The sequence below is a fragment of the Vulpes lagopus genome, chromosome 1, assembly GCF_018345385.1.
Source record: "Vulpes lagopus strain Blue_001 chromosome 1, ASM1834538v1, whole genome shotgun sequence".
NCBI lineage: Eukaryota > Metazoa > Chordata > Mammalia > Carnivora > Canidae > Vulpes > Vulpes lagopus.
The window spans coordinates 185,338,219-185,363,173 of NC_054824.1; the positions used below are offsets into that span (position 1 = coordinate 185,338,219).

Genomic DNA, 24,955 nt, shown 5'->3' on the forward strand with positions numbered 1-24,955 from the left:
GGTAAACCTCGTGCCCCTGCGGTGCCCCCGCCCGTGCCCCTGGTCAGGCTGGAGCCCCGCGTGTCACAGCACCTGGGCATCTCCTCTGTGAGGTCGGGTGTACGAGGCTTTCGCCCTTTGATTTGTGCATCGCGCTTGCTGTGCCCACGCTCCCCCTCCGTGTGGGTTGTCGTGCGCTGCAGCTGCCAAACCGCCTCGGCCAGTTGTGTTTTTTTCTCCAAAGCATCGAGTCCCTAACGTGAGATCACACCACAGCTCAGCCAGTCGGCGTTTCCGAAGCAGGGAGGGCTCAGCCGAGCTCTGATTCCATGAGCTGCGGCAGCCCCGGAAGGGCCCATGGGGCTCGGGGCACCGCTCACGTGCACCCGGGGCAGCAGGGGGAGCAGCGCAGGGCGCCGCGTGTGCAGGTGGAAGGGCCCCCGCCCCCCAGGCGCCCACCGCCGGGAAGCCCGCTGTCCCCGAGCTGCTGCTGTGGCCCCACGGCCCCCGCGAGCCGCCACGGGAGCTCTGGGCAGGAGCTCGGTGCATACGCCCATGCCCCCGGCGCCCACCGGGTCCCTGGCCTCCCTGCTTCGGTGGTGGGTGTGGGGGTCCTGGCGCATCGCGTCACAGCCTGCGCGTGGGGGCCCTGGGGCCTCGGCCGACCCCCGTCAGCCCGGCACTCCTTCCTCCGTCTCCCGCTGCATCCCCGCGGCTCCCGTGGGCTCCCGTGGGCGAGTTCAGGGCACGAGCGACGGAGAGCCGCCCGCGGCCCGGGGGGACGGGAGACGCAGGGAGGAGCGTGCGGTACGAGGCCGAGGCCCAGCGTGCCCGTTGGCAGGCAGGGGGCCGTGGTCCCCCCAGTACGGACGGGCCGGCCCAGCAGGTGCAGGGGGGAGCCGCCCGGGGAGGGCTGCGGGGGTTCACGGCGCCGGCTGCCCCCGGCCCGGCTGGCCTGGGCGGGAGGGTGTGGGGCGCGGGCCAAGCTCTAACACGCCTGTCCCCTGTCCCCGCAGGTGTTAACAGAGCTGAAGTCCGACAACCAGAGGCTGAAAGATGAAAACGGCGCCCTCATCCGAGTCATCAGCAAACTATCCAAGTAGACCAGGCTCCCGAGAGGAGGCCCGGCAGCGCGGGCTGCTCTCCCCCTCGTTCCGGCCTCAAACGGTGAATGTTCTGGTGGAAGGACTCCCGCGCCCCCCTGCAGCCGCCTCCCCCGCGCACGTTCCCTCTGCGCTCTCGGCGCCCGTTCCGCCCGTGCCCCCCGCCCCCCAGCTCCAGCGTGGTCGTCGGAGCCGGCTGGAGAGGGCCTTGGGGCCAACACCGGGCTCGGCCGTGGACCCCGGCCTCCTGCTGCTCAGCTCCTTGCCCACCGTGGGTTGGGCCCGAACCTGTAGGCCTCAGCCCACCCAGTAGCCCACAGCCTTTTCTGCGGACCCCGCGTCCCTGGTCTAGGGGAGTCTTACGGTGGCCCCTCCAGGACCTGCCCGGGACGCCAAGAGATCAGGACGTTGGCATAACCGCGGGCCGGCCTCCGGAGCCGAGGTGACAGCGACTGTGCGGCTCTCAGGAACCGACTTTGCTCCGGAGTTGCTGCTCTCTGCCCGCAGCCCGGCACCATCCCCGCCGTGTCTCGGTTCCGTGTCCCCCCCCCCCCCCCCCCGGCCCCCTCCCCGGGCTCCGATGACCTGGCTTCCTTCCTGCCTCGGTCCTTTCATCGTCCTCACCGTTGCCCTCAGCCCCCGCCCCCCACGGTGTTGGCCTAGGACGGAGCCTGTGACCCACTCGTCTGGCCACCGTGGAGCGCCGTTCTCGGGCACCCGGGAGACCAGGCGAACTGCCTCGACGGCACCACCGGCCCTCGTGCTGCGAAGCCAGACCCCGGTCGGCCCCCGGTTCTCCTCGCCCGCCCCTGGTCCCCAACCGCCCCCCTCGTGACCTTGTTCTCCTCTCTCCGCGCCGGCACCTGCTCCTCTGGAGAAAGGAAGTCCTTGCGAGGAGGCCTGAGAGCTGGGGAGGGAGGCTGGGTGGGAGGCCGACCCGGGCCCCAGCCCGTCGGGAGACACAGATGCTGTCAGCAGGTGTCTGGGGACTCTGGCGGCTGCATCAGGGGACAGACCCCCGAGAGGGTGGAGGGACGAGCTGCTTCCAGCCCGCTGATGGGGTCACGGCATCTTAGAGCGGCAAGGCCCGGAGGTCGCTCCGGGGAGCTTCCCGTCGTTGGGTCGCAGGGACCCGCACCTGCGGCGCGGCCATGGCTCTGCCCCACAGCCGGTGCTCCAGGTGGCTTCATTCCTTGAAACGTGGGCAGGTCTGATAACCAGCAAGCTCTCCCCAGTACGAGCTGGGGTCTGCCCGCGGGGGCTCCGCTCGGCCCTTGGGTCACCTCCCGGTAACCTTCCTTCTGGCGGGCGCCTTCCGGGCCTTTAGGGCGCCCCTCGCGGCGTCTGCTCCTGCCGGTCCCACCTGGTCTGGCCTCCGCTGGACAGAAACAGCCTCTTAGAACAGCCAAGCCCAAGCGCAGCCAGCTCCTGCCTCGGCACAGGGCGACCCCCTGCCGCCCCTTAACCTGTTGGTCCTTCATCGGCGTCTCCGCCCGGTCGGTTTCTCTGTAGTGCAGCTCGGGAACTCCCTGGCTGGGATATTCAGCGCTTGCAGGGCCGTTCTCCGAACACATACTACCTCTGGCCGTTCTTAATTTCTTTCCAGAAAACGTCAGTGTAGTTCTCCGCGGCCCGTCTGAAACATCGCATGCTCTTTAAACCAGAGGCTGTCATTCAGGATCCTAATCCCAGAATAGGAAATGTGTCCCCGCTGGCGAGGCCCCATACGGCATTGTTCGTTCCCAAGCACTTCCCAGGGAAGCTACTACTGATTGGGGTTTGCGTGCGCAAAACCCAGGGGAACGCTGTGGGCTCCGTTCTCGGCAAAAGCTAAGTCAGGGAAAAACGCTTCCTCGCGCCACGACACACGTCCCCTGGTTTTGGGGGGCGGGGGGGGACCAACACAAGGTGTCGGCGAGGTGATGGGCCCGGCGCACCCGGGCACTGGGCAGGGCTTGGGTGTGGTTGCTGCGTCTTCCTCCAGGACGGAGAGCATCTCGCCCCTCTTCACCGGGCGGCCTGGGCCCGGCTTCCCGAGGGCCCCCTCCTCTGCTGGTGCCTCGCAAGAGCGTGGGATGGGACCTTAAAACTCTGAGGTTGGTGTTAGGCCCCGCTACCGCACGCAGCCCTTGCACATCAAAGATGCCTTTTCTTGCCAGAACGTTCTCCTTGTGATGAAACATTTACAAGCATTTCGATCTCAGGAATACTGGTTTCTGTGCCCAAGAAATCGTGAAAGTGTAAACCACCCTGGGTAATTTCAGACACTGTTAAGGAACTGATGTCATTACACGGACACACTCAGCATCCCGGTCCCTTCCCAGAGGGTCAGACGCCCTTTCTTCGAGGCCAGCAGGAGGCCTCCCTTCTCTTGGGCTGTCGGCCTCTTCGGTGGCCACAGGTGCCCCGTCCTCGGCCTACTGGTCTGGATACCCGAGGGCACCCCAACCCCAGGGGCTCAAGCTGCGTGAATACCGCGGGTGTGGCCAACGGCCGGTGCTCGGCTGCGGCGCCGTCCGAGTCTTTACGGAAAGTGCCACGATGGGGCAAGGAGGTTTCAGTACAACTTTCCATCCTCTCTTCTCATGAATTTGACGTTTGCAAAACCAAGCCACGTCTTTGGGAGTAGCGGTTCGGCCATTCCAGAGACTCTGGCTGAAGTTTCCCCGCTTCGCCTGTTTGACTCCAGGGCTTGTTCTCCAGGCGGCCCTGGGCCTTGAGGAGCGCTGCCGGGCGACCGGCTCCCGCACGTCCTGGGCGTCGCCTCTAAGGAGTCTGAGGCCCAGGCCTGCCCTGGGCTCCTCGGGGCGCTGGACCCCGTTGGGTGGTCTCGCTAGTCCCTGGGCCCTCCCTGTCTTTCTCCATCAGCCGCAGGACGCATTCGCTTCTCTTCTGGGCCTTCCCGTCTCCCACCCCAGGCTGGAGGCCGGGGTGCATGTCTTGCTCTCCGAGGCCACTGAAGGGGGCCTCCTCTCTGGTTTGGATCATTTCACGTGCTTTCCCCCCAGAAACAAAACGTGCTTATTTGACGGTTCTGCTCAGGAACACAAGGCTGAAGGCACCCGCCAGCCTCGAATCCCACAGGATGTGTGTCAACCCGTTTTGCCATCAAGGGCTTTTAATGGAGTCAGGAGCAGCCCCGGCCTTGGTTTGGTCTTGGGATTCTGGCCAAGGAACCCGCGCGCAGCCAGCCGTTCACCCCCCTCCCTCCTGAGGTCGCGGGCACCCCTCGGGGTGGTGAGGGGTGAGGGGACAGGATGAGCTGGTGCTTCAGCTTCCAGGCTGCTTTGCCCCCCCCCCCCCCCAGCCCAGCCGAGGATTCAGCAGCTGAGCCACCGGCCCCCATGGAGCAAGCTGCGAGGTGGCACCCCAGCCCCACACCTGCTGTGTGGTCCTCAGGCCCAGTCATGGTGCAGGTCCCGGTCCCCACACCGGGGTTGGGGGAGGCAGCGCAGGGGGACAAGCCTCCTGGAGTCAGAACCAGCAGCCAGGTACCGGGCAGCCCTGCGGCCCCCGCAGTCCCCTTCCCGGTGTGCACAGCGCACTTGGACCCCATAGTCCTTAGGGTCCCTTCTCAGCTTAAAATTCCGGGGTTTAGTTACTTCTAGGACGATTAGGACATTTCATGAACCCCGAATTCTTGCTCTTCCTAAGGGCGGAAAACCTTGTTTTCTCCTAGATTCTGTGGCATGGGCAGGCCCCGGGTGCCCTCCCGGCCTCGCTGCAGAGCGGACCTGACGCCAGGGTGACTGGCTGGCGGCGGTGGCTTTGCGGCCTGGTGGGAGCCCGGCGGGGGGGGTCGGAGCCCGGGGGCTGCGGACGCAGTAGCTGCTGGGCGGGGGGGCGGGGCGGCCCCTGCCTCTCTGGGGTCACCAGGGTCGCCTCTCGGTCCGACCCTCGGGGCAGGCGGGTCCCCGGCTGCAGACCCGCAGCGCCCGGGCCGCCCCGTCCAGCTCCCCCGTGCACAGTCGCCCGCCCCCACCGGCGGGAGCTCGGGGCCCTCGGAGGTGCCCGCGGCGGCCCCGCCACCCGCCACCTGCCGCGGGAGGCCCCGAGCGAGGGGGGGCGCCTGTAAGGCCCCGGGTCGCCCCTCCCCCCCCCCCCCCCCCCCCCCCCCCCCGCAGCCGAAGCGCACGTGTGCCTCGGGCCGACGCTGGATTCACTTGCTGTAAATACACCGGGGGGGGCGGGGCGGGTCCGCCCGGGAGCTGGGAGCATCCCCCGCAGCCGCGAGGCCGCGCCGGGTGCCCGCAGGGGGGTGCCCGCAGGGGGTGCCCGCGTCCGCGCGGAGTAACGAGCCGCACCTGCGGCGCCTGTAGACACGACCGTATTTATGAGCGAGTAATAAACCGTGTTCTGACCTTGTGACTGCGCGTGCGCGGGGCGCCCGGGGCCAGCAGGGGGGTCCGGGCGGGGGCGGGGCTGCGGGCACGCGTGGGCGCTCGGGCCTGGGGCCACCCCGCAGCCGCCTGCTGTGAGCCGGGGGCTGGGGGGGCCCGGGGGCTGGGGGGGTCCGGGGGGCTGGGGGGGCGGGGGGGCCCGGGGGTCCAGGAGTCCAGGCGCCCCGCAGCCACGGGAGGAGCCAGGCCGCACCCCCAGGGCGGCCCAGCCCGGACGCAGGTGACCAGGTGACCTGCCGAGGAGCTCGCGCGGGGTCGCCCGGCCCGCGACCCGGAGGAGCCCCGGGAGCGCCTCCTCCCCCGGCCCCGGCCCGCCCTGTCTACACCGCCGGCCGCGGCCCGACCACCTGCTCACGGGAGCCTCGGCCCAGGGCGTGACCCCGGGGCCCGATCCAGCCTCTCCCTCTCTCCAGGCCTCTTACAAATGAATAAATAGAATCTTATAAAATAAAATAAGACCAGTGAGAGCAGGACCTGAGGTCAGCTCGGGAAGGAGGCGGAGGTCGGGGCGCCGCGGCCCTGGGGGGTCCCGGGAGGTGCCCCTGGAGACCGGCCGCGCCTGCCCTCGGATCCCGGGTCCGCCTGTGGATAAACCTCCCGTTTGGGCGGGAAACCTGCGTCGCCCGAGCTCGGCCCAGCTGGGGAGCCCGGCACCGGCCTGCAGCCGCCCCGCCCCGCCCTGCCCCGTCCCCCCAAATTCTGAGGCTTCGTCCTCCGCCCCGACCGAGGCTCTTCGCAGCGGGAACCAGGACCTTGTGGACACGGCCCGGCCCGCGGGAACGGACTCAAGGACCCGGGCCCCCCACGACCGCAACCCCCGTCGGGGCGCCTCCCCGCGGCCCCGGGACGCCTCCCTGAGCAGGATGCTGGGCCCCAGGCCCTCGGACCCCCCCCGCCCACCTTATACACCCTCAGGGCCCCCACCAAGCACCTTGCACACCCTCCGACCCCCCTACCCCCCTTGCACACCCTCGGACCCCCCCCCGCCCACCTTGCACCTTGCACACCCTCGGACCTCCCCCGCCCCCCTTGCACACCCTCGGACCCCCCCCCCGCCCACCTTGCACCTGCCCCCCCTTGCACACCCTCGGACCCCCCCCACCCCCCTTGCACACCCTCGGACCCCCCCACCCCCTTGCACACCCTCGGACCCCCCCCCCGCCCACCTTGCACACCCTCAGGACCGCCCCGCCCCCTTGCACACCCTCGGACCCCCCCGCCCCCCTTGCACACCCTCGGACCCCCCCCGCCCCCCTTGCACACCCTCGGACCCCCCCCGCCCTCCTTGCACACCCTCGGACCCCCCCACCCCCTTGCACACCCTCGGACCCCCCCCGCCCCCCTTGCACACCCTCGGACCCCCCCCGCCCCCTTGCACACCCTCGGACCCCCCCCGCCCCCTTGCACACCCTCGGAACCCCCCCGCCCCCTTACACACCCTCAGGACCCCCGCCCCCCCTGCCCCGCAAGCCCAGCAGAAACTGGAGACACGCGGCCCCCAGGCTTCTCTCAGCTCATTTCTTTAATGAGGAGACGCAGCTCGTTACAAAATAACAGGTGGACGAGACGGGAGACAAGAACGAGAGCCCACGGGGGGGGGGGGGGGGGGGCGGGGCCGCGCGTCCTTCCTCCCGCGACCACGGCGGGTCCCGAAGCTTCCAGGCCCCGGGGTCGGGGCGGCCGGTGGGTCCTTCGGGGCGGAGGCGGGCGGGGGCGTCCTGGAGGAGCGGCCGCGCCTGTGCTGCCCCCGCTGGGCCGGGCGGAGGGCGGGGGGCGGGGGGCGGGGGGCGGCGCCGGGCCTGGGCTCCGCGTCCAGGGTCCCGAGTCGCACCGGGCGCGGGCTGGGAGCGGGCGGGTGACGGCGGGTGAGCCCTTCACGAGTGGGGCGGGTGGGGCAGGGCGCCCCTCGGCCGGGAGCCCCTCTATGGCTTTTCAGGTAGTTCCGGGGTCGGGGCAGGGCGCAGGGCGCAGCGCACAGGGCGCCCCCGGGCCCCGACACCGGGCGGGACGCGGCGCAGGTGCGGGCCGCGGGGACGGGCCTCGGGGCGCCCGGGTCCGCGAGGGCGGGGCGGACACGGGGCCCGACGGGGCGACACGGGGGCTCGGGGCTCGGGGCTCGGGGGCGCCGGGCGGGCATGCGGGGGACCTACAGGAGGCGGAGACATGCGGGCGAGTGAGGAGCCCGGAGGTCCGGGGCGACCTCGGGCCACAAACCGGATGCGGGGGGGGGGGCTCCCCTGGCTTCGGAAGGTTCTTGTTTTGTTGTCACTTAAAAAATAAACTACATCCGCGTGTCTTCAAGTCACAGTGTCCCCTTCTCAGTGCTCCAGCTCCACGAGCAGGTTAAGACCGTCGGTGACCAGGGTCTGGCCCCGGGGCCGGGCAGGGCCGCAGGGCGGGCGCACAGCAACCAGGACGCCCGACCCGCCCTGCCCCCGACGCCCGGCTGGGCCCGCGACCCGGTCGGCCCGGAGTCCTCTGCTGCTTCTCCTAAATGCCACCCGGCCCGGCGTCCTCCAGGCGGGCGTGCCAAGGCGGGCAGCCGTCGTGCGGCCCGGGCCTCCTCCCTGCCCGCCACCAGCCGAGGCCCCCAGGAGGGCCCCTACTTGTTCTTGCCCAGCAGCGCGTCCACCTCCTCCTCGGGCTTGAGCGAGTGCCACTGCGCGATGGGCCGCCGCGGGTTGGCCAGCATGTCGGACCAGTGCCGCAGCTCCGTGCCCGTGGCGTTGCTGCCCACGAAGATCTTGCCGATGGCCTCGTTCTTGCCCAGCTTGTCGTAGTCCAGCACCGTCACCACCACCTGCACCTTCTGCGGGGACGGGCGGGGTGAGACGGCGCCGCCGCGGGACCCGCCCCCGCGTGCCCCCAACGTGCCCCCCCCGCACGTGCCCCCCCCCCCCGCAGGCGCCGCGGTGACGCACGGGCAGGCGCCGCGGTGACGCACGGGCAGGCGCCGCGGTGACGCACGGGCAGGCGCGGCGGTGACGCACGGGCAGGCGCGCAGGCTCCCGCGCACGTGACACGGGCCACGCCCCCGCGGCCGCTCACATGCGCCGTTTAAGGGACAAAACGGGGTCGCGGGAGGGAGACAAACGGCAGGAGACCGCGAGCCCCAGTAAGACGGGCGGCCCCGGGGGCGGGGGGGGCGCGTGACGTCATGAGCACCGGGTGTGACGTGACGCACGTGGTGGACCACGCGCCTCTGCCTCCGGAACCAGATACACTACACGGTGATCGTTTGAATTCAAACAAAAAAATACATAAAAACTGAAAATAAAATGTCGTTAAAAGGCGATGCTGGGGCGCCCGGGGCTCAGCGGGAGGGCGCCTGCCCCCGGCCCAGGGCGTGGCCCCGCGTCCCGGGATCGAGCCCCGCGTCGGCCCCGCAGGACCAGCCTCTGCCCGCCGGCGTCCCCGCCCCTCCGCGTCTCTCATGAACCAACTTTAAAAATGGTGGAAAAACGAGCCGTTTGGCCGAGGCGAGCGCGAGGGCCTACGGGGACGCAGGGACAGCGGGCTCAGGGCGCTGCGGCAGCTCCGCGGGCGGGGAGGGGCGGGGAGGGGCGGGGCCGACGCAGGACGCCGCGGGCAGGGCGGGGGGGCGGGGAGGCTGCGTGGACCCGGCAGGAACAGAACCGTGGCGGGGGGCTCCGGGGGCTGGGGCAGCGGGAATGGGGTGCGGGACCCGGACAGGACCTGGCGCCTCCCCTCCCCCCACGGCTCCTGCCACCCGCTGGGACCAGGCTTGCTCCGGGAGCCTCGCTGCGGGGCGGCCGACCTGCACCTGCTCCCCCTGCACCTGCCGCCGACGCCCTCACCTCCCGGTCCCCCTGCCTGCACCTGCTCCCCCTGCACCTGCACGAGGCCCTCACCTCCCCGGCGGGCGACCTGCACCTGCTCCCCCTGCACCTGCAGGAGGCCCTCACCTCCCCGGCGGGCGACCTGCACCTGCTTCCCCTGCACCTGCACGAGGCCCTCACCTCCCGGGCCCCCTGCCTGCACCTGCTCCCCCTGCACTTGCACGAGGCCCTCACCTCCCCGGCGGGCGACCTGCACCTGCTCCCCCTGCGCCTGCACGAGGCCCTCACCTCCCAGGCACCCCGACCTGCACCTGCTCCCCCTGCACCTGCACGAGGCCCTCACCTCCCGGGCACCCCGACCTGCACCTGCTCCCCCCGGGGTCCTTCACAGGGGCCGTGTCTTGGACACACATGTGTCTCCAGCACCCAGCAGCATCCTGGCACGTGGGGAATGCTCAGCAAAGAGTGTTGGACACACGAGGGGGGAGAGAAAGGGCGGGTGCCTGGGGCGACGCCGATGCCCCGTCTCTCCCTCAGGAACAGAAGGCAGAGGACAGAGGCTGCGCAGACGCCGCCCGGGGAGATCATTCTACGGGTTTGGGGCGCACGGTGGCTGGGAAACCCCTGGGCCGCTGCGCTCCCATCAACCGTAAGTGGGGGCACGGCCCAGGCGGGCAGTAGCTGGACCGGAAGAGCAGGAAGGGAGGGGTTCCCGCCACCCCCCCCCGCCAGCACCTGGATCTGCTCGAAGGGGATCTCGAAGCTGAAGGACTCGTTGAAGTAGGGGTTCAGAGTCTTCTTCTTGACCGTCGTCTTCTTCTTCTTGAGCCTCTTGCCGTTCTGCATCAGGTGGATCTTCACATAGGGGTCTGCGGAGAAGCCCCACCCCAGAGCCTCTTTAGCCCATGCCCCCACCTCCCCCTGCGCCCCCCCCCCCAGCAGAAGCAGAGGCAGCAGGAAGGTTCCAGCTGGAGGACCAGCGCAGCGGGGGGGGGGGGGGTGCGGGCTGCCTGGGGCTCAGGCTCTAGCAGTGACCCCGCACCGCCGTCCCAGGTGGGGGCAGAGGGGGCTCGCACACGCGGCCATGCCCCCACCCACCTCCCCACCTTGCGGGTGAGAAACTGAGGCCTGCAGAAGGTCGGGGAGTGAGCGGCGCCGGGCGAGTGGGGTGTATGCAATGGAGCAGGGTGGGGGTGAGTGAGAGGGGGTTACAGGCCCGGGTGACCTGGCCGGGCTGGCTGCAGGACTGCCAGGGGAGCCCCCACCCGGGCCTGATGCCCAGGAAGGTGGCAGCATTCCCCCCCCCCCCCCCCCCGCCGCCATGGGCAGGGCCTGTGCGGGACAAGTGTCCCCGGCTCTGGGCGGCACCCTGGGGCCCGGGAGGACTCACTAAGCCTCGTGGGGAGGGAGTTGCCTGTCGGGCCTCGCCAGGCTGCCGCAGCTCCCAGGGGCAGGCCTGGGGCCCAGGACAGCAGCCACCCCGTGGGAACCGAGGCCCCGCGCCTGGCTCGCCGGTGCCCCCCCATGGCAGCCGCCAGGCCTGCAGGTACCTGAGAGGCCGCCCACGTCCATCTTCTTCAGGTTCTTGGCCTCCAGGATGCAGACCGTGAGCTTCCCGGCCGTGGGCACGTAGCGCAGGGAGGTGCAGATGTCGCCCAGCTTCTCTGGCTGTGCCGGGAGAACAGCGTCCCGGTCATCCGGGCCCCCCACCCCATGACCGCGCCCCGGGGACGGCTCCTGCTCCCGCTCCCCGGCAGAGCGGTCGTCCCGGTACTCTGTCCCTCTCCTTGGGCTGCTGTCAAGGCGACGCCCTCCCGTGGCTGGGTCAGGGCTCCTGGTGACCCTGAGACCTCCACAACGTCCCACAGCAAGGGCTCCGGGGGCAGGATGGGAACCCAGGGCTCCTGCTCCTAGGAGCTCTGCCAACATCACGCCTGGGTGAGCCTCTCGGGGATGGGGCCCACCTGCCCGGTCCCCGCTCGGGGCCGCAGGCCCGGCTTCCTCAGGGTGAGCGCCCGGTCAGCAAGGGGGTCCTGGGCGTCCCCCCCCCCCCAGCCTGGTACGCTGCTGGCCTCGCGGCCGGGCCGATGCTGGAGGAGCAGGGGCTCCAGGGAGCATGTGGCACACGGCAGGTGCGCAGCCCGCGCCTGGCAAGCCGAGGATGCCGTGGCAGCTGCTGGGAGGACAAGCCCCCGTGCCGAGACACCTTTAAAACAAATGTGGGCTTGCCCTGTGGGTAAACTGAGGCATGAAGTGACAAGTCAGGGGCCCTCGGGGACAGCAGAACCGCAGCAGCATGACGGTGACACTGCTCCCCTAACGGGGGAGCCTCCTCGACGCCAGAGGCCGGCCGGACTGCGGGGGCCCGGGCCCAGGGGGTCAGCCAGGTGCCCGGGGTCACACGGCGCGGCCGCGTCCCGCCCGCCCGCCCGCAGCCCCTCGGCGCTCGCCGCTCCCACCTCCTCCTTCTCGCCGCCCTGCAGGTCCCTCCACTCCTCGATGGGCTGGCCCAGGTCCACGGTGTTCATGGGCACCTTCACCTCGCCGATGATGTCGTGTTTGGAGAAGCGGTCGAAGTCGTAGATGGCCATCACCAGGGTTTTGCCCCCCAGCTCCTGGTAGGGCACCTGCGGGCACAGCAGGCGGGGAAGGCCAGGGCCGCTGAGTCACAGGCCGCGGGGCGGGCGGAGACGGGGCTCCGGGGAGGCAGGGCGTGGGGGGGGCGCCGTCCCCGGCTGCAGCCTGACCCCCGCCGCCCACGAGGCCCCCGGGGGGCCACCCCGCCCGCCTGCACCTTGAAGGTGAAAGTCTCGTTGAAGGCGGGGTTCAGCGTCTTGCGGTGGACTTTGGTCTCGTACTTCTTCTTCTTGTCTGGAAGGAGGAAGACTTTGACGTAAGGGTCTGAGGTGCCCCCCATGTCCAGGGCCGGCAATTCAGCAGCTTGCAGGACGCCGACGGTGAGCTGCGGGGAGAGAGGACCGGGCCTGAGCCCCCCATCGCCCCCTCACCCCCCCGGGGCCCACACACCAGCCCCCCAGCGGGGACAGGCCTCCGCGACCCAGGAACACGGGTCCTGTCCCCACCCCCGGATCCGGGTGACGTCGGGGAAGCGGGTTTGCCCAGGTCGGCGGGGCGTTGACGGCGGGGGCCCTGAGCTGGGGACCCCTCTAGAGCGATGATGCCCGGGGCTCACAGGGGCACCCGGGGGCACCCGCCTGCGGTGTGGAAGGGGGCGGCCTGGCCTGTGGGCGGGCCTGCTTCTCGTGCTCCCCCCGCCCCGCACCCCCAGCCCGGCCCCCCTACCTGGTTGGCCTGGAAATCATAATCCAGGGAGAACTGCAGCTTGCCCAGGTTCTCCGGCTCCTTCTCCTCCTCTCCCTCGCCCTCTCCCTCCGTCAGGCCCGTCTCGGCATCATCGTCGTCCTGGGGGGGCTGGGCCGGACGAGGGGCGCTCAGGGGACAGGACGGGGCCTGCCCGGGCGCCCACCCCGCGGCCCTCGGCCCCCCGGCCGTGGCTCGCACGCGCCCTACTTCCCAGCTCGGGGGCCGCCCCGGGACACTTACCCGGAGCGCGGTCGGCGCATCCCGGAGCACGGAGAGCCCACGGGGGTGAGAGAAGGAGAGTGACGTAAGAGCAAGTCCTGCGGCCGCACCGGCTGCCACCAGGTGGGCCACCCGCCGCCCTGCAGCCCGCCCCCTCCCCACGTGACACGGCGGCTTCTCTCGGCCACGTGCACGCACGAGCGCCCAAAGGCCATCTAATGCGCTGCCTCCGTGGGGCCACCGTCCTCCCGGCCCCACACTGATTTCTTGAGCACGAGGCTCTCGTAGTCGCTCCCAGGACAAGTGAGCAGCCGTGGGTCAAAGCGAAGCGGGGGCCTCGGCAACCAAACGGGGAGCCAGGGTTTACCCCAGGACTTTCCGGACTGACCGCCCCCAACACGGGGGCAAATAAACTATTATCGTGTGACCAGGGGTGACTCCACTGGGCCCGGTCTTGGTGCCTCGGGACCATTCCGCTGCCTCAGTGGGTCCCCGCCACCCAGTGGAGGCCTCCAGCGGGGTTTCGTCCTCCAGCGTCTTCTGGCAGAACCACGCAGGGTCCGTCCCTTCAGTGGTGGCCTCCTGGGGCCGGGGCGGGGTTCTCTTGCCCACGTTTTGTGCCCTGGCCCCTCTGGGGGTCCACGCAAGGTTCTCCTCCGCGGCCTCGTCGAGGCCGAGGCCGAGCTAACGGGTGGAGACCCCCGTTCCCACCAGCGGCTGCGCAGACAACAGTTGCCAGGGACGCAGCCCCGAAGGGGGGCACGTGGGGCTCTCCCGAGGGCAGCGGGTCCGGCTGTGGCACCCGGAAGCCTGAGCCGCAGCCCCGGCCTCGGAGGGGTGGGCTGGGCCCGTCGCCCCCGCCTGCCGCTCCTACCTGACCCCCTTTCATGTCCTTCATGTTCATGGCGTTCTTCATGCCTTTGCCTTTCTCCTTCTTGTTCTTCTTCTTCTTGCAGCAGCACTTCTTGCAGATGCAGAAGCAGCAGGTGAGAAGCAGGAGGCCGGCGACCACGGCGATGGCGATCAGCGCCCAGGGCGGTACTGGCCACGGAGGAGCCGGGTCAGCGGGGCTCAGCCGCCCCCCGGCCCCGGCCCCGCCCTGCGCAGCCCCGTCCTCCGCGCCCACGGGCTGTGGACAGAGCCCCCGACCGAGGCGCAGGAGCCCCGGGGCCACCCCGAGCCGGCGGCCCAGGGCCCTGGCCGCGCCCCACACCCCGCGCCAGCATCTCCCAGGGGGGGCCACCCGCGACCTCCGCCGGCTCCAGGAACCCGAAAGGCGATGGGGGGGGCTCCTGTTTCCCAAACTAAAGTAACGCGATGGGAGATCTTCAGCAGGGCCGTGTCGCGCGGGTTCCCACCCTCCTCCGGTCAAGCGCCCGCGTGTCCGGGTGCTGGCAGCGGCCCTTCCCCCGGGAGGCTGGGGGGACGCGCACAGGCCGGGCGGGCCCCCGCGGGCACTCACAGGGGATGCTCTGGATCTGGTTGAAGAACTTGTCCTGTACGTAGGTGAACAGGTCGTCCTTACTCGGCCCGGCGCCCCCGCTCTCCGTCGAGTTGTCTAAGAGCCCGGGGGACACCGTGGCCGTGGTGGTGGCGGGAGCCACGATGGGCTCCTGGTTCCTCTTGAAGATGTTCCTCATGGTGGCGGAGGCGACGGCTGCGGGCGGCAGGGGTGGGAACAGGTGAGCGGCCGCAGCCCGAGCGCACGGCTCCGCCCAAGGACTGGGAGCCTCTCTCGGGAGCTAAAGGCCCGGGGCACCCGCGGGCTCAGCAGGTGAGCGCCCGCCTCCGGCCCAGGGCGTGACCCCGGGTCCCGGGATCGAGTCCCGCGTCGGGGTCCCCGCAGGAGCCTGCTCCGCCCTCTGCCTGGGTCTCTGCCTCTCTGTGTGTCTCTATGAATAAATAAAATCTTAACCAAAAAAAATTTAAGACTAAACACTATTACGGTCGATCCCTTTATAATCCAAAGATAGTTCCCATAACGTGAACGACTGTGGTGAAACGGCGACGCGACCGTCCTCCCCACGTTGGCCCGTCCTCGGTCAGGCGCCGCGCAAAGCCCTCTCCGCGCGTGACGTCGCTTGACCCAGACTCAGCCCATGCCCGGCCACTGTTCCCGCTGAGCAGAGGCGGAGGGGGCTCCGGGAGGCCGGGCCTCCACCCCGCGGGCTCCTTCGTGACCCTCTGTCCTCCTCGACCTGTCCCTGCCGTCACCGTCGCCGCCTCCCGCCTCCAGCACCATCGTGAAAACGGGGGGCAAGAGAGTCGGGGAGCAGCTGCCCAGGCTCTGCCGCCCGGAGGCTCATCTGCTTTGCACCCCGGGGCCGCTCGCCTTCTCCGGGGTGTGTTTTACGTGTGGAGACCCCCGCTCTGCGCGAGGCCCTGCCACCCGCGATCCCCCATTCTGCCTTTTTTAACATAAAATTTTACCATCTGCCTTTTCTCTCTCTTTAAAAAAAAAAATTGCTTATTTTAGAAAGCGCGTGTGCACACGCGAGTGGGGGAGGGGCAGAGGGCGAGAAGCAGGCCCCCCCACCTGAGCACGGACCCGCGTGGGGCCCTAACCTGGGCCCGGGGGCCTGACGGGAGCCGAAACCAAGCAGGCGGCCGGCGCCCCAGGCCTTCTCCATCAGCGACACTGTCCTTTGCTGCCGCAGCTGGGCGCCCGGGGGCCCCGCGGGGTCCACACTCCACCGCAGGCGCCGGAAGGCCCGCGTGGGGCCGCCGAGGGGCCGCCCGTTGCAGCGCGGCGGTGGGAGGAGGGCGCGTGGGCCCCGCGGGGCCGGGTGGCGGGCGCTGCTCCCACGGAGGAGCGGGGGCGGCAGGAAGGACGACGCGAGGCCCTGCGCTCCCTCCCTCCGTCACTGGCCTCTGTCATGCGCGTGGAGGGACTGCGCGGGACGTGGAGCGAACCACTGCGGGACTGAGGTTCTGGCTGAGAACAGCCGCAGGAGAGAGGCCTGGTCCGAGTCTGCAAGGGGCGCCCGGGCCCACCCGGGGCAGAGAGCGCTTCCCGGGGCGTGACCGAGGCCCAGACGGGGCTTCCCCCAGGGGAGGGGACAGGAGCAGCGGCGGGGTGGGGCGAGGCCGGCCAAGGGCGCGGCCCCCCACGGCCTGTCCCAGGTCACGGAAGCCGTCAGAGGGTTTAGGGACGCAGGTAACGCGGACAAATTGACATTTTGAAAACTGTGCTTTGGCGGCAGGGAGTTAAGGCCTGAATCCACCGCGACCCCAGAGGGAAGGGGAAAGACCTTCAAGGACCCAGTGACGAGTCTTGTCAGCCCCAGGTCCCCGTGAGGGAGTCTGCGGTGTCCTCGGGCAATCGCCAGAGGGGAGTGACACACGGCGGCCCACGGGGGACATGGGCTGTTCATAAAGCAGCAGCACATCAGGGCCTTGTCCGGGGCCTGGAGCCCGGAGGCCCTTTTATTTATTAATTTTTATTTATGTTTTTTAAAGATTTATTCACGAGAGACACAGAGAGAGGCAGACACAGACGGAGGGACAAGCAGGCTCCCTGCGGGGACCCCGACGCGGGACTCGATCCCGGGACCTGGGGTCACGCCCTGGGCCCAGGCAGATGCCTGACGCCTGAGTCCCCAGGGGTCCCGCTGCCTGATTTCTGTAAATACACTTTTACTGTGACTCGCCACACGCGAGCGTCCCCACCTCCCAGCGCAGCCAAGTGGCCGAGGGGGCCGGGCCGCCTGCTGCTTGAGGAGGGGGCCGCCGAGCCCCGGGCCCTGGACGCGCTGGGAAGCACCGGGGAGCAGGAGACGCAGGGGGGCCCGGACACCCCGGCCCTCACCGCACACGCGGAGCCGTCCACGCGGCAGCCGCTCTCACGGGGGCTCCTCCCGCGCAGGTCAGGGCTGTCCCGGCAGCCGCCCCACAGTCACCGCCTCCCGCAGGCACTGGGCCCACGGTCGGGGCGGCCTCCGTCAGCTCATGGAGGTGGGAGGCTCCGCACCACTGCCCCGTCCGTCCCCCCGTCCGTCCCCTGTCTGTCCCTCTGTCCGTTCCCCCGTCCATCCCCAGTCCGTCCTCCCTCCCATCCCCCCTGTCCGTCCCCCCCGAGTCTCCTGTCTGTGCCTCCTGTCCATCCCTCTATCCGTCCTCCATCTGTCCTCCCTCCCGTCCCCCCGTTGGTCCTCCGTCTGTCCCCTGTCCCTCTGTCCGTCCTCTTGTCCCCCCATCCCTCCCCCATCCATCCCCCGTCCCAGGTCGCTCCCGGGCCCACCACACGGGCCCTGTTCCCGCGACAGAGCCCCGCAGCCGCCCACTTGCCCCAGGTCCCACCCCCCCCCCCGCCCGCCTTCGGGGTGAGGTCTGCTGCGAGGCCCCCTGCCAGGAGCGGGGCAGGGTGCGGCCCACCGGCCACCCGCACCCCCGGCCGCCGTCCTTGTCGGGGGCACCCATCGCCCCCCACGTGCCCCTCGCTGGGCTCCAAGCTCCGAGGACGGGGACAGGCGAACAGCGTGCAGCAGGCCCTCCCGCGGCCCACGTCCCCCACCTGGTACCTCCCGCCGGGAGCGTCCGGGCACCACCGCCCGTTCCCACAGCCCACGCGGTTCTCCCACACGCTCTCGTGTCCCCCGTTGGGGAAGCCGCAGGGCTCGGTTCCTCCCCAACCTGCCGACTCCCTGGGTCTCCCGCCTCCTTCCCCAGAATCCCGGGAGGGCGCGAGGGTGTGTGGGGGCAGGGGCAGGGGACGCGAGGGTGGGGGGGAGCTGGCGTGCTGTGCCCAGGGTGGCTCCTGCGACCTCAGGCCCCATGGAGGGCAGCGCACCTCTGCGGGCAGCCTCCGCCCCCCTCCCCGCACTCCCGCCTGTTCCAGCCCTCCCGCAGCCTCCCCCCCCACACACACCCCTGCACACCGCTGGGCGACAGCGAACACCTGGCCGCTTTGTCAAGCACTGCGGGTCACCAGGGTGGGCCGGGCCGGGCCGGGGACGCGCTGCAACAGGACGGGTGGTGACGTGTGCGCACGGCCGGGAGCCCCTGCACACTCGGGAGCCGCCGGGACCCCCAGGGCCTCGCACACTGGGGAGCCCCGGGACCCCAGCACTGGCTAGCTGCCTCCGGCCCCCTCTGGCAGCCACATTTGCCGCGGTTGGTGGCGGGGGACAGTGGTGGGGGACAGTGACAACCTGGTCGACTTCTCCTTTACCTTATCCATCCCTGTCCGGCACGGAGGCCCAGGGCAGGAGGCAGGACCGCGGGCGGGGTCAGGAGGTCGCGCGAACCCAGGGACCCTTTAACAAGCCCACAGCACATGTCTGGAGGCCGTGTCCTCGACTCCCAACACCCAGAGGTGCTCAGAGCTCAGCCGTGACCCGTGACCGTCACCCATCGGGTAGGAGGGGAGGGGGCGGACAGGAAGAAGCCGGCCTCACACCCGCGCACACCCGCACTCACAGGCTCCCGCACGCGCTGCTCCGTCTGCGCTGAGCCTCGCGCGGGCAACGCTGCCCCGGGGCTTCGCCCTTTGCGTGCAGGTGTGGACGGCGCCAAGAGAACGGGGGACGAGAGATGACCATGCACAAGCGGAAGCGTCGTGTGGGGGGCGGAGGGCGGTGCCGCACGGGCACTTACGTATCCAGAGTCGGGCACTGGGAACACGCACGCAGCCCTGGCGACATGCGTCATCGTTGCTTCTGGGGAGGGGATGTAGGGAGGAGCACCCGGCAGACACCTCCCTGGGCACCCCGCTGTATTTTTGGGATTTTGAAGCAAATATACCTGCCTCCCCGCCCCCAGCCCAGGCTGCTTCAGAAGCAGGAGCCCAGGCCCCTGCGGCGCAAAAAGGGGACCGACGAGGGGATGTACGTGGCCCACTCAGGGCTCAGCCAGCTTGGGGTCACCCAGGACCTCCCTGCCTCACCCGCAGGCCACCTGCCTCCTCAGCCCACGTCTCCCCGCAGGCTCCTCCAGCTGGCCTGTGGCTCCTCCCGGGGGAGGCTCCTTCCAAATCAGACTCTGACCCCACATCAGAGGTGAGTACGCTTGATCCCCACCCCCCACCAAAGCACACAGGCGTGTGTCACACACACACTCGCCGACGGCCACCTCCCGCCAATTCAGTACAACCTGGGGACTCTGCGCTTCTCCGGATTATCACCGCAAGTGTGGCCTCAATTAACAAAGATAACGGGGAGCTGGGGGGATGCAACGTCCTTAACCTCTCCCCACCTCGGATTCGCAGAAACCCAAGTAACGAGGTGGAAACAGGTGACCAGGCGCCGGTGACCAGAGCTGGCAAACTAACAGATCCACGCGTAAGAATAAGTTTCTTTCTTTACGTTTTGAATCGACGCTCCAGCCCAACACTTGGTCCTGGGAGGCAGAGGATACGGGTTCAAATAAGTGACTTTTCTAGCTCATTTTGAAGATAAATTACCCGTTTCTGGGAATCCTCTGCGTGGCCAGGCCGGTCGGGCCTCCCGGGGCCTCCGCGTGCAGGGGCTTTGCAGCGAGGCTCCCACGGCCGCGTGTAGGGGCAGAGCCTGCTCTTGGCCTGCCGGGAAAGCTCGCGCCGCAGGGCTCCAGAGGGCTGGAAGGTCCCGCCCGGGGCCAGCTCCAATCTCTCCGGCGCAGGGACACTCGTTCCCCGGCTTCTGCATCCAGGCCGAGATCAGCAAATCCCAGACCACCCGAGACGAGGCCCTGGGCAGAGTCCACGGGGGGTGAAGGGGGTGACGGGCCGGGTTGAGTCCTTCCTCACTCGGGCAGTCCGCCGAGGTGTGGACCTCGGGCCGCCCGTCGCCCTCCGGGCCTCTGCAGTGATGGTGGAAGGTGAAGGCTCCTGCGCCCCCGCTGCGGGCTTCCTTGCAGGCAACGCAAGCCCTGGGCCACGCGGGCAGAGGGGACCCGGCGACAGCGCAGTCCCAACCCCTTGTCTGAGAAATGAAGAAATGGGCCCCCAAGGGACCGAGCTGCCTCAAACCACACAGGTAAGGAGGCTGAGCCGCCGCCTCCTACTCCAGCCCGGCAGACCCTGGCCGGGGGCAGGGTGCAGGGGGGCGGCGGGAGGGGCGCGGCCCGTGTGTCCGGCGGGTGGGGGCGCAAGGCGGGCGGGGAGGGCGCCCCCCGTGTCCCGTCCACACAGGAGGGCACGGCCCGGGGCAGCACTGGCTGGGGAGGGAGCCCTGTGGCGGGGGGGCTGTCACCCCACTCGCGCCCACAGGATCCCTGCTGCCGCCTGCGAACTGCGCCATCCGGGCCAACACTGTCCCTGTCGTGCCACATGCACATCCTCATTTGGAGCTAAAACCCCTTAAACGCTGCCGCGTCTCCTGCCTCCCGACCCGTACAAGCTCCGAACACACGAGCTCGGCCTCGCCAGGGGGAGCAGGGCTTACAGGCGGGGGGTGCGGGGGTGCAGACGGGGGTGGGCGTGGGCGCGGGGGCAGACGGGAATGGGCAGCTGGCGTCCCTCAAGTCAGGGCCAGGAGAGGGGAGCCGCCGAGGCCCCATTAGCCGAGTGATGGAGCAGAACCGCGCTGGCACCGCCGTGAAGGGGGCCTCGCGTCCCTCAGACCCACGGCGACAGCGGCACTGAGGGGCCAGGACGTGGCGGGCGGGGGGTGGGTGCGGGAAGGGCCCCGCGTGTGAGCCCAGGCACGTGTGTGCGCCGCGGGTGCCCAGCACCAGGAACACGCGTCTCACGCAGCCTAAGCGGGAAGGGAGAAGCCCCAGGAGGGACCCGGGGGTGGCACACCAACCACCTGGGGACTCGAGGGTGGCAGGAAAGCCGCGGTGCTTGGAGGCTGAGCGGGTGGGACCGCAGCGGGGGCGCCTCGGGGGACCACAGCTTCGGGTGGGAGACGCGGGCGCCAAGCCCCACTGCGCTGCCGCCGGCACCTGTGGCCAGTCCCTCGGGGCGCCCCGGGGAGGGACGGGGACTCCCTTCCTTCTCCGTGTTCTGGGCCTCTGCACGTCCCAGGGTGGCCCGCGACCCTCCCATGCCCGGAGCCCTACCCCCTGGCATGAGCCGCACGAGGGCAGCAGCGAAGGGGGCAGACGTGGACTCGGGGACCCGGGCTGCCTCGCACCCAGCTCCGGGAGCTGGGTGGGGGGCGGGGGGCCAGGGGCTCCGGCTCCGGGGATCCCAGGGCTGCCTTGGGAGACTGACCCTAGCCACGGCGCCCCCCGCAGAGCCGCCCCTGCACCCGCGCGCTTCCTCTCGGTGGTGCCCAGGGCAGGGCTGGGCGCGAGGTCAGGCCCCGTGTGCCTGACGGAGGCTGCGGCACTGGCCGAGCCAGGGACTGTGCCATCCGGATGCCTGGGGCCCGGAGGTGGGGGGTGCTTCGGAGGCCAGAGGCTGGGGAGCCTGCGGCCGGGGATCCCCACGGCCCCGCCTGTTCCTGGGGACACGCCTGGGCAGGGTCACCCGCGTGTGCCACTCAGCTTCCCGGACTGTAAAGGCTGCGAGGTGGCAGCTGTCCCGTTGACCTCCGCCCTCAGCAGCAGCTTGGCTGCGGGGCCTGCTGGCAGGAACGGGGAGCTGGGGGCATCCCCGGGCTCGGCACCCCCCTGGCGACCACGTCCAGCAGGTCCCCCGTCTTGGGGGAGCAGACACGGGGGCTAGGGGACAGGATCAGGGCCCAGCCCCCACGGCCTCAGGCCTGGCAGGCAGGCGCCGAGGGGGGCGTGAAGATCCCTTCCCTGATGAGCGACCGCGGAAGTCGCCCCCCTTGTCCCTGTCCCACCGCACAGGTGACACCAGGTGAGCGCCGGGAACAGGAGAGGAAGAAGGCTCAGCCCGTGGCAGGCAGCTCGCAGAGACACGCTCAGGCCGGCTCAGAGGCGGGGCCGTGGACCCCGATGACAGCTCCCCGCCGGGCTCTGGCCCCAACGTGTGACCTGGAACCCCGACTTGCAGGCACCCAGCCCAGGGCTCTAACCAGCCTCCTAACCAGCCGCCCGGCTCGCAGCACCAGGAGCGGGGGACAGATGCTACCGGGCCTGGGCCCACGCGGGAGCCGTGTGCCGGTCCTACAGGCTCCACGAGCGCCACGATGAAGCTCACATCACGCTCGGCCCCGTCAGGTCGACACTACTATTCCCGTTTTACAGATGGGGAGACTGAGGCAGAGCGGGGCACACAGGCTGCCTCCCCTGCCCCGCAGGATGGGAGGGGCTGCCCTCGGGAGGCCGCGCGGGGAGCCGGGGGCAGTCAGAGGTCGGGGACGCCCGGGGTGCCCCCAGAGGGACGTGAGGGGGCTCAGCTGAGGAGGCTACAGTCCGCGCCCCCGTGCCCCCCCCACGCAGGCCAGGCCCTTGGCAAAACCACGCCCGTTACCACCAACGCCTCCCACAGCTCAGGGCCTGCGGAGAACTAGGGTGGGTCTCGCCAGTCCCAGGGGCACGATTACAGCCCCAAGGGCGCCGCCTTCCCTGCCACCCCCGACCTGGGACCCCCACCTGACCCGGGACCCCCACCTGACCCGGGACCCCCGCCTGACCTGGGACCCCCTGCCTGACCTGGGACCCCCCAGCCTGACCCGGGACCCCTGCCTGACCTGGACCCCCCGCCTGACCTGGGACCCAGAACAGGTTCGGGGACAGGGGCCCAGAGGGGGGAACCATGTCCTCAAAATGCCAACAGGCTGGAGAAGGGGAGGCGGGAAGACATGCAGGACGTCCTCCCTCCCAGCGGAAGGTCCATCCGGGATTCCACGCGGATGTGACTGGAGGCAGGACTGGGGATGCCCACTTGGGTCCAGGCGGGGCGAGTGGGCACCTCCACATGGTGCAGCTCAGCGCCTGGCCCGTGGGTCAGAAGGCCCTGGCCCGCGTCCCCGCCGCACCTTGCAGCCCTGCAAACGTGGGCAGGGAGCTTAGCCCCACCCCCCCCACCCGGGGCTTCTGCATCTGGAAAATGGGAACAAGGACCTACCCGCCTGTAGGCCTCACGGGGCCGCGAGGGTCCGTAGAACGCGATCTTGTGCCCGAGGAGCTGGAACCCGCCTCGTACTTCGGAGACTGCGGCTCCCCCCTCGCCGGCCCCCACCCTCTGCTCCAGCCCAGCCAGCCTCTTAGCACCCCGCCGTGAGCCCCATCCCGAGCCCCAGCCCCGGGCAGACTGCAGACGAGCCCCCGCCTCCAGCTGGTCCACACCCGCTCCCGCTCCCGCTCCCGCTGCCCACCCGTTTGCCCAAGGAGGAGGGGCCGCGCTCCCCTTTCTGCAGCGACAAGGCGGGGCTTGTGCTGGGGCCCGAGGACATCCCTGCTCGACCCGGCCACGCCAGTGGGCCACCGAGCGAGCGCGGCGACGACCAGGAGGTGGGTGGTGGGCTGGGGGCTGCTCCGGAGCGGGGCCACTGGGGGTCATTAGCACAGGTGGCGCGGCGGCGGGGGCGGGGGATGCTGGGAGAACAGTCCCAGGCTCGGGACATCGCGGCAAGAGGGGAAGGCCAGGCCCAGCGAAGAACAGGAGAGCCCGGAAAAGAGAAAACTAATCTGTGGTGACAGGTGACAGCGGTGGGTGGGGACATAGGCAGCCTCGGGGGCCGGGCAAGCAGGAGACACCAGTGGGTCACACGAGTTGTTGGACCTCAGTTCACCTCCACCGAAAGGACAACGAGGGGCGCCTGGGGGCTCCGTCGGGGAAGCATCTGCCTTCAGCTCAGGTCGTGATCCCGGGGTCCTGGGGTCGAGCCCCACGTCGGGCTCCCTGCTCCGCGGGGCGTCTGCCTGCCCCTCGGCTGCTCCCCCTGCTTGTGCTCGCTCTGTCTCTCTCTCTGTCAAATAAATAAAATCTTTAAAAAAAAAACAAACAAGAACGCTCAGAGGAGCCCGCTGTCCCGAGGGGCGGTGGTCAGCGCTCCATTCGGTCTGCGGGGCACTGGGTGGCCACCGTGGGAGTGACCACGGCCCTGCCGGGGCGAGGGCACCGAGTGGCCCCCTGCTGCCCCTGGCCAATCGCAGGGGCTCTCAAAGGCACGGAGGACCTGGAGCACCGCTCTGGGGAGGCTTCCTGGGAAGGCGGCCCAAGCCAGGGACCCAGGGAAGGACTTGGAAGGGGCTGGCGGCTCTAGGCAAGACCTCAGCAGGGACAGTGGGGGGGGCGGGGGGTGACAACCGGGGACCAGATGGGGCCGCACCTGCAGGGCCCGGGAGGCAGAGGAGAGACGTCGGACGCGGGCAGGTGTGGTGCGGCGGGGCAGCGGCCCTGGCTCCGGAGAGCCCACCTGGCCGTACTCCCCCAGCCTGGCCGTGGGCAGGGAGCGTCCCGGGCCAGGACCCCGAGCCCCCCGCTTGCTCTCCCGGGAGCTGGAGCATCGCTCTAGGCCCACTGTCGCCGAGCGTGTTGCCAGCCTCTGCCACGGGCTGCCCGAGAGGCGGGAGGGGGCGGGCGGAGGGTGGTCCCCTCCCCGCACCTGCCGACACCGAGCCTTGGGCGCCGCCTGGACCAAGCCCACCCCCGCGCAGGCTGCAGCCTCTCATTCCTGAAGGTCCACGCGCAACACACGTGACGGCAGGAGAAACCCGGAGCTAGAAGGCGGGAGGGACGGGCCCAGGTCGCAGGCTTCGTGGGGCTCAGGCTCGGAGGGTCCTGCACTGGGGTCCCCTGTGCCCCCCAGGCCCCCTCCTCCCCCGGGGCTCTCCAGCCTCAGCCTCAAGAGGAAGGAGGAGCGGTGCGTACCAGCACTTTCCAAAACCCCGAAGGGACGCAGGCTCGCGGGGTCATGAGCGCCCCGTCACTGAGGGTATTCAAGCTGAGACCGGACCCTACCGGAAGGGGTGCCACAGACAGGGAAGGGACACACCTCGGCCTCGAGGGGCTTCAAGGTCCCCCATCCCGCCCTGGGAGTCCCCCACCTGCCACCACAGGCCTTGGGCGCCCCGGCCCCACCAGCTCCGGGCAGGAGGGGCCACCCCGATCCTGAGGGGGCTCTCCCCGCTGCGGGGATGTCCGGGGGCTCGCAACTCAGTACAGATTGGAGCCCCCTGGAGAAAGCCGGCCAGACGCCCGGGGCCGCGTGGGCAAGCCGCGTCCCCTTTCCTCCGTGAACGTTAGCAAAACCTAGCTGGGACCGGCTCGCGTAGACGCCTCTGATAACCCCGGAGCACGGTGGAAGGCCCCAGCCCCCCCCCAGTCCCACCCGGGGATGCCACCCTGGGC

The 24,955-nt window shown here is 70.2% G+C and overlaps 3 protein-coding genes across 12 annotated transcripts in view; 2 read left to right on the forward strand and 1 right to left on the reverse strand.

Moving 5' to 3' along the window:
• PPP1R12B (protein phosphatase 1 regulatory subunit 12B) overlaps positions 1–5,450 on the forward strand; it is a 205,852-nt gene extending 200,402 nt beyond the window's left edge. For all 8 annotated transcript variants that reach the window (XM_041759164.1, XM_041759157.1, XM_041759183.1 and 5 more), the window contains one exon: positions 996–5,450. Coding sequence is in view for 4 of the 8 variants with exons in the window: in XM_041759183.1 (XP_041615117.1) it covers positions 996–1,082 (87 nt within the window). In the remaining 4 variants the exon portion in view is untranslated. The remainder of the gene's footprint in view (positions 1–995) is intronic.
• Positions 5,451–8,084: 2,634 nt separating this feature from the next.
• Positions 8,085–24,955, reverse strand: part of SYT2 (synaptotagmin 2) — a 78,299-nt gene continuing 61,428 nt past the window's right edge. For all 3 annotated transcript variants that reach the window (XM_041725719.1, XM_041725729.1, XM_041725710.1), the window contains exons 2-9: positions 14,288–14,482; positions 13,700–13,866; positions 12,586–12,705; positions 12,077–12,244; positions 11,742–11,909; positions 10,833–10,950; positions 10,018–10,151; positions 8,085–8,291 (exon numbers count right to left, since the gene is read on the reverse strand). In XM_041725719.1, coding sequence (XP_041581653.1) covers positions 8,085–8,291; positions 10,018–10,151; positions 10,833–10,950; positions 11,742–11,909; positions 12,077–12,244; positions 12,586–12,705; positions 13,700–13,866; positions 14,288–14,465 — 1,260 coding nt within the window. In that variant the 5' untranslated portion in view covers positions 14,466–14,482. The remainder of the gene's footprint in view (positions 8,292–10,017; positions 10,152–10,832; positions 10,951–11,741; positions 11,910–12,076; positions 12,245–12,585; positions 12,706–13,699; positions 13,867–14,287; positions 14,483–24,955) is intronic.
• Positions 14,464–23,066, forward strand: LOC121487980 (collagen alpha-1(I) chain-like). The gene is made up of 8 exons (XM_041750142.1): positions 14,464–14,507; positions 15,062–15,167; positions 15,483–15,727; positions 16,502–16,779; positions 17,049–17,188; positions 18,186–19,103; positions 19,660–19,778; positions 21,544–23,066. The coding sequence occupies exons 1-7, from the start codon at positions 14,464–14,466 to the stop codon at positions 19,726–19,728; spliced, it is 1,800 nt and encodes a 599-aa protein (XP_041606076.1). The 3' UTR covers positions 19,729–19,778; positions 21,544–23,066.